An 8,402-nucleotide genomic window follows, 5' to 3' on the forward strand; every position below is an offset into this window, starting at 1 on the left:
GCAGGTAGCTGGAACTACAGGCGCGCACTACCATGCCCAGCTAATTTCTTGATTTATTGTAGAGATGAGGTGTTGCCAAGTTGCCCAGGTGGGTCTCGAACCCTCAGGCTCAGGCAATCCACTCATCTCGGCCTCCCAAAGCATGGGATTACAGGCTGAGCCACCGAGCCCAACCAACAAAGATATTACTAAACAATAGCAGAAGTTGAAAGTGGGATGAAAGATATCAGACAAAAAGAAAAAAAGAGTACTGCAGAGCTGAAAACCACATTAGAAGGAACTACAATGTAATAAATGTGATTAAAAAAAACAAAATATATTCAGAAACATGGTGGACAGGGCTGAAATGAAAATTCTGACATAGAAAATAACAAAGATACTCAAATTGTTACCGGGAAGAAGCCTTAAATATAGATAATATTGATTCAACACACTATTATAGTGTTCTAAAGAAAGGATATGACAGTGGTCCCCAAAATATCTACCATTAGAATTTAAACTTAAAAATCTACCCCAAACTTTGAAATGAAGTATTGAGTCTGTAGGTTAATGAGTAGACTGTATCCCAGGAAAAATGATTTTAAATGTTTATTTTCAACCATATTTTGGAGCAGTTATTAACATATAGGAGTAAGAAGCGACTCCAAAAAGAACAAAGCAAGATCTTTATAACAGGGAAAAAAATAAAACCAGCATCAAATTTCTTAGCAACATCAATCAATCGATACCAAAAAATGATAGATTAGTATCTATGAAGTTTTATGAAAGCAAATGTAACCTGTTCTGTCATTTCAAGCATGTAAGAGAAAATAGCACCAATGAGCTCCATTTAAAAATATATCTTGATTATAAAACCCAGCTGATAGGAGATTAATTAAAACTATGAACTAAAGATGGGGAAGCCATGATTTAAAAAAAAAAAAAGTAGTGGTAGTGATTGCTAAATGGATTTAAAATAGGCTACGAGATAACCAAGGTAATTATGGTTACAGACTAGAATGCATGCAAAATGTAGAAGTAATATTGCTAATGCGAATGGGCAGGCAAGAGGAGATGGGAGAGTGTCCTTATATTCTCCTTGATAGCATATTTTATTTAAAGTTGAAATGTCAAGTTTAAAAACGTAACACCGCAGTTTTGAAATACAGAGTTAAAACACATAATGATTCAGTATCTTGACTTTGGTCCATGATTCTTTATCTTAAACTTATTTCCCACCTTGGACTGATGGGTTGATGATAACATGGTTAAGAGGAAGAGCAGAGTGAACAAATAGACCAGCAGAAGCCTGCCAGCTCCCTTCCCCCATAAACTGGGGAGATGTTGGGGAAGTGAAAAGGGATTTAAAACGCTAAATTAACACTTCCAAAGACAGGAAGTTAAACTTTAAGAAGTTATTTAAATTATCATGAAAGATATTTTCAGGTTGAAATAAATTTAGGTCTAGTTTGTACAACTCATTGTTCAGGGATAATATTGAATTCTTGTGCTAAGATATTGTAAAGGACACTGGGGGTTTTAGCTTAAAGAAAACTCTTTCCATATATATAAGTTATTTAAATCTATGTGATCTAAGCATGGTTTTCTTATGGTGTACTAGCCTTGGAAAATAATGAAAGACTGCAGAAAAACGGTGGTAGATTAGTAGACATTGCATAATATCCACTATCTGCCACAGGAGTTAAGTACAGATTTACAATCTCTTTCTTATTTTGGAGTGGGATATGATAGGAGTTCACATTCTTAACCCACTCACCAAATTTAAGAAAGGGTCAGCACTTGGCACATCACTTTTAAAAAGTGACCAAATACCTGAGAAAAATACATGATTTCTAATTTCCATTTAGTCTTTTTTTTTTTGAGTTGGACTCTCACTCTGTCGCCCAGACCGGAGTGCAGTGGCCGCTCCCGGCCACCGCAGCCTCGACCTGCTGGGCTCCGGCAATTCTTCCAACTCAGCCTTCCAAGTAGCTGGAACTACAGGCGTGCACTACCACGCCCAGCTAATTTTTTGATTTTATTGTAGAGATGAGGTCTCGCCAAGTTGCCCAGGCAGGTCTCGAACCCGCGGGCTCAGGCAATCCACTCCCCTCAGCCTCCCAAAGCGCAGGATTACAGGCTGAGCCACCAAGCCCGGCCCCACTTAGTTTTTAACAACAAAACAAAAAAAACTACTTTCCCCAGCCAGACAGCTCTAACATTTTATCTAAGCTTATGTGCGTAATAGAAGCAAAAGACATATAGAAACTATGTAAGCTATGCATAAAAAATGTTCAAATATGAAGAAACAAAGGAAAATAATATATAAATATTAAATTATAAGACATACTGTATAAATGTATATTATATATAATATGTGACAAATATAAAATATTGAAAATAATATTTTACAAACAGAGGATGCCAAAAAAAGATACACATTTTAAGACAGGGAAAACCTATTAAAATGATAATAATATATTGATAACAGAAGATAAATATAAGTCACGTTTGACTTCTGCAATTACACATTGCTACCATAATTCAATCAACTTTGAAAAGTAATACATAAATAACATCTTCTTAAAATGTGTATTCATTTTTTGGCACCCTGTGTATTACACATTTATAATAAATATACACATAGTATAAATATAAATTCCTGTTACTCCTTTTATTTGAAATAAAAGGAATCTGATAAATTTCACCTGCCTCAAATGTGAAGACTTAGAGAAAAAAATCACAGAAAAATATTTTTTAGATTTTTTATTTAAATCACTAAAAATAGTGCTGCTCAGAGAGGGAAAAACTTGGAAAACTTATTTGTTTTTCCTTAAAGAGAAGCCTTCATGTGCTTAAGCTTTCTAAAATGAAGCGTTTATTTAAGTGCTTCTTTTCTCAGTGATAATTCTGATCTAGTTAAAAAGTGAGCATGCTACAGGATGCAATGATGTGGCATCTACACCCTGCAGAGCTGTCCAAATACGTTCCCTCAGATTTCAGCAATAATCACAGGTAAGGAAACGAGGACTTTATGTAAAACTCACTTCCTACATTTTACAAAGCCTTCACAGGAGCTGGAGAATCATTTGATGTTTCATTTGGATTGAATTAAGAGATATTAATCTAATAGTTTGCCTATTTTTAGAAGAACTTCGCTTGGGTTCCATCCAGAGACCTTTTCTGAGTCTTCTCTCTTTGGACAGGTGGAAAATTCTGGTGATCCCTGGCTCAAAGGTAGAAATTCACAGAATATATCATATTTTGAGTCCATTTACCTGGTCATGGCAACAACATCCACCGTTGGCTTTGGAGATGTAGTAGCCAAGACATCCTTAGGACGGACCTTCATCATGTTCTTCACCCTGGGGAGTTTGGTGAAGAGTAATTTTAATCTCTTTTAAATATAGTTACATAAATCAGAAAACATTTGGTTAAGATAATCAGTAAAACAATACAGGTTTGAGAGTGGATGTTGTATTATTCAGAACATATGCCAAAGGAGAATGAAAAGATACAGAGTCCATATTTTCCAAATTGCATTGCCTAGAGCACATGATGCAATTGCTTGGTACCTAGGGATAAGGACAGTAGACAAAGTAGGCAGACTTTCCTTATTAGGCTTCACAATGATTTGAGCAATTCTATCTTCCTTCATCTTTTGCCCATTAAAAGAGAAAGGACATCTGAGATTTGATCTGAAAAAAGTTCTGTTCCTTCCAGCCCAAATGAGTAAACTCTCACCAAAATGGCATTTAACTTAAGAGAAGTGAACACCTGTGCTTGACTCAGGAGTGTGGCAAATGCAGAGGAAGCCTCCTTTTTTGTTTGTAACTTTCATTTCAATTATTAAAACCATTGCAGTTATCCTCTCCACCCTCCTAATATCCCCTTGGCCACCATGTTGCATCTCTTTTGCTTGTTGTTATCGCTTAACCTCCCTCTGTCCCATATGCTTTAATTTTTCCAAGCCCCAGAAAGAATAAAATTAGTGTCAGTGAAGAGTTATAAGTGATGAAGGAATGAAATGGAGAGGGAAGTCACCTTGTTGCTTGTCTTTGCTTTCATCATTTTGAATGCAGAAAAGCATTTTGTTAAATTTTAACCAAATCCAAAGACTGAAATCAGGAAGAAAAATGGGGTCCCTTTTCATATGCAGTTCAGCATCATGGCTTCCTAAATGAGAGAATGTTTTATGTCCTTTCTTTCTCTTTCTAATTTTGAAATTTTGGAGTATTCATCAAAATAATAAAACCTAAGGTTTTATTTGCTGATCATTTTAGATTTTATTTGCTGATCATTTTAGATTTTATTTGCGAACTATATCCCTGAAATGGTGGAACTGTTTGCTAACAAGAAGAAATACACCAGTTCCTATGAAATGGCCAAAGGGAAGAAGTAAGTAGCTTTTCAAGTATATTTCCACTGTTTGAGAAATTCTATTAGTCACATAACTCATTCTAGACAACTACTGTCTGAACTAGCTATAGAACCAGAGGTGAATATATTGGCAAGCCCTAAAAAAGATTGTTCTAAAATAAATACTATAAGAAGATGATATTTTATAGCTGACGCAAGCCACTATATAGATGTTTCTAAGAGCAGTAAAACAATGAAAATAATGGATAATGTAATTCACTCTCAATAAGTATGACTGATTATGGTACTATCTCTACATATTTTATCACCAACTATTTTCTCATATCCATTACTAATTATCTTACTCATTTTAACTCATATTAAAGTTATGGTTCACTTTTTTTATTTTTGGAGTTGGAATCTCAGTCTGTTGCCCAGGCATGCTCATGACCACCGCTGTCTCAACCTGCTGGGCTCAGGCGATCCTTCCGCCTCAGTCTTCCAAGTAGCTGGGACTACAGGCATGCGCCAACACTACTGGCTAATTTTTCTTGATTTATCATAAAGATGAGCTCTTGCCAGGTTGCCCAAGCTGGTTGCTATGCCTCACATTTAAAATAATTCAATTCAGCCGGGCTCGGTGGCTCAGTCTGTAATCCCGCGCCTTTGGGAGGCTGAGGTGAGTGGATTGTCTGAGCCCGCGGGTTCGAGACCCGCCTGGGCAGCGAGACCTCATCTCTACAATAAATCAAAAAATCAGCCAGGCGTGGTAGCGCATGCCTGTAATTCCGGCTTCTCGGAAGGCTGAGGTGGAAGAATCGCCGGAGCCCAGCAGGTCGAGGCTGCGGTGGCCGGCAGCGGCCACTGCACTCCAGTCTGGGCGACAGAGTGAGACTCCAACTCAAATAATAATAATAATAATAATAATAATAATAATAATAATAATAATAATTCAATTCAGTTGTCTTAGCCAAAACCTCCCTAAACCATCTGAGGCTCATTTAGGGCAAACATTTGCTAGAGTGAGGAGCAGTTTCTATGCCTTCTTCTATAATCCTTCCTAGATCACTGGTTTTGTCTATGCCACAGCTATGAGTGGAACTGGAACTGGAAAAAAAAATGGAACTGGAGTTGTTTTTATCCTGTTTCTGTGTTTCCTCAGCTTCCTTTATGCCCTTTTTTCATCTAAGAAGAAAAAAATGGATTGGAGATCTTAAACTTGATGTGATTCTTTTAAAATGTAGTCCCCATCTGCTGTAGATAAAAGAGGCACAGTGGAGATAAACTCCCTTGGAATGGCCTCTTAGCGCAGTTGGATAAAAACCATGAGTGACCTAGGAGTATGAAGAGGAAAGGAAAAATATGATGAAAGGAATAAAAAATAAAAAATGAAAAACAGCAAAATAAATAAGCCAAAGTCTGACCCTATTTATCTCAGGAAAGGCATATGGTACAAATATTAAATCAGCCAATAAGAACTGGAAAATATAAGGTTAACTTAGGCTAAAATTATGTTTTCAGTTTTCTTAAATGAGTAATGTGAGGAAATGGCTTATTTAAATACATTAGGCCCAAGAAAATTTTTTATCACAAAAACTATTTACATAGATGTTTGCACCTGTTGTAGATGTCTCTCCATTGGACTCATTTTTTTGTAACCACTATATAATTTTAAATGTGGAAACTAAATTGAAACAACCTAGATTGTAGTGCTTCCATAACCACAGGAATCAGCTACAGGAAAATTGATGAACCATTTTGAGCTTCAGATCCTCAATGAAAAGATGATATCAGCCAGTCAAGAATCAAGTGATAAATTGAGTGAAAAGTCTATTATAAGCTATAAATAACTATGAAAAATCTAACAATAAATAGTTATTGTTGTATTCTTAAAGAGCTACATATAATTCAAGTGTTTGGTGTCATATTCTACGGGAGATGATTTAGAAGATTATAGAAATCTGATGCTTTTTTTGTACATTGGATATGCAGTCCTTAGAGTTTCTATGTTCAAAATCCAGGTAATTCAAATATTAAACTTATTTAAAACAAAGTTTAAGCTAACTGTCCATCTCTAACTCTTGATGAAAAGATGCTTATGTTCCTCACATGTTCTTGTTGCCTAGGTTCATTGTTGTCTGTGGAAACATCACTGTGGACAGTGTGACTGCTTTCCTGAGGAATTTTCTCCGGCACAAGTCAGGTGAAATCAACACTGAGATTGTTTTCCTGGGAGAGTAAGTGGATCTGTATGGTTCATGAGTTCTAAATTAATATTTAAAATACGTGCGAATATCTTTAATGGAAGAAAATCATCCTTCTAATATTTGTAGAAAATTTAAAGAAATAATAGTAAACAAACAAACAAACAAAGAAAAGGAATATCATGACCAACATTAGCCTCTGCAAATATTTTGGAATATATTTTGCCAGATTTTTTTCTGCATATGTACTAATATTATCTAAGTAAGTCTCTATTACTTGGCATTTAGGTTACTCTAACTTAAACTCTTATCATACATGACCATAATTTTGTGCAAAAGTCTAGTGCACTTTACAATTATAATTATGTTAATTTTCAGGATGGGAAATGTGAAGTTCTAATCGACGCAGAAAAACAAATGGTTCTTGACTGGCATATTTGTTCTAGGCAGTTTACCTTTCCATTAGCAGAGTGCAAGTCAAATATTTTGTCAAACACTGGGAAATACATATTTAATACAAAAAAGTGTAGTTTAAATATACAAAACAATTTCTTACTGTTTTAGTTTTTAATTTTCAATCTTGGCTGTTAGTGACACCGAAAATTTTTGTTTTGATTTTTCACCTTTTTTGAAATTACTCTTTCTGTTACTTTATTGACCTTTAAGCACTCAATATATTTTGATATTAGCCCTTTGTATCATGTGTTATGTATATTTTTCCTGTTGTTTTTACTTTTTAGTTTTGTTTGTGCTTTTATTTTAACACAGAAGTTTTTGACTTGCATGTACTCTAATCCGTCAACGTGTTTATTTAACTCCTTGCTTTTCTGACACTTTTAGGCCTTTCTCTTCTAGAATTGACTACCTTTTTATTTTTATTAATATATTGTCATTTTAGATATTTGAGTTCCTTGAAATGGATTTTGGGTGATGTGTAGAGAATTAACTTCTCTATTTTTCTCAAATGATTAGTCAGCTATCCAAAATATTATGATTTCCTAAATAAGTCAGCCAGATTTAAAATGACATTTTCATTGTATAGAGGATTGTGTATGGGATCACCTCAACCTTTGTGCACTTTATAGTTGAGCACCCTGTATTTTTAAATTATGACATGTCTAATTTGCGATAAGTTTGGGCTCTCACATATGCGAAAATCAATACCAGTTTGAACTGCTTTATGATGCTATTGATGGACAACCAACAGTTCTGTTTTAGTATCATAGCCATGCCTGTCTTTTTGGCAATCTGTGCATTATTTAAGATATTTTAAAGAAAATAATACAAACAAATAAAAAACAGAAGTGCTAGCACTAATGATAAGAATCTAATTGTTATAATCCAGTTGAGACAAAGAAGAGGTCATTAGACATATGGAAAATGACATATTTTATCCACTGCTCCATTTTTATGGACTAATGTGCATTATTCCATGTACTTGTCAAAATAATGAATTTTGCACATTTTAAAAATAGTACTGAATTTTGGTATCTAGCATTTTGACAAAATCTAGAATTTTGTCAGTTACATTTATACACAGATGACTCCAAAATTTACATTGTCCACCAGACATTCCCATGGCTCCATATTTACACAACGAATTTACCTACTGATTATTTGTATCCTAGTATTACGAAGAACCGTCATACTCAACATTTTCACGGTCTTGTATTACCCTTTTCATCTCTCAAAGCAAGCAAACAAAAATTCAAGCAAGAAGGCAAGCAACATTTTCTATTTCGGCAAATGAGTCCTGATCTGTGCAATTTCTTTAATTTTTTTTTTAAATTTTTAGTTTTAAAGATGTGGGTTACAATCAGGGTTAGGTATACAAATGTTCATTATGCAGGTACCCTTGTG

General features: G+C 34.8%; 1 protein-coding gene across 1 annotated transcript in view; it reads left to right on the top strand.

Annotated features, from left to right (window-relative positions):
* Nucleotides 1-6,575, top strand: part of LOC103270134 (potassium channel subfamily U member 1-like) — a gene marked incomplete at its 3' end in the record, with an annotated part of 33,664 nt that extends 27,089 nt beyond the window's left edge. The window contains exons 8-9 of the mRNA XM_021717421.1: nt 4,286-4,377; nt 6,465-6,575. Of these exons, the coding sequence (XP_021573096.1) occupies nt 4,286-4,377; nt 6,465-6,575 (203 nt within the window). The remainder of the gene's footprint in view (nt 1-4,285; nt 4,378-6,464) is intronic.
* Between the last annotated feature and the right edge of the window lie 1,827 nt (nt 6,576-8,402).

This window comes from Carlito syrichta, unplaced genomic scaffold (genome assembly GCF_000164805.1).
Source record: "Carlito syrichta isolate Samal-C Ts95f unplaced genomic scaffold, Tarsius_syrichta-2.0.1 Scaffold309732, whole genome shotgun sequence".
In the NCBI taxonomy this organism is placed as follows: Eukaryota; Metazoa; Chordata; class Mammalia; order Primates; family Tarsiidae; genus Carlito; species Carlito syrichta.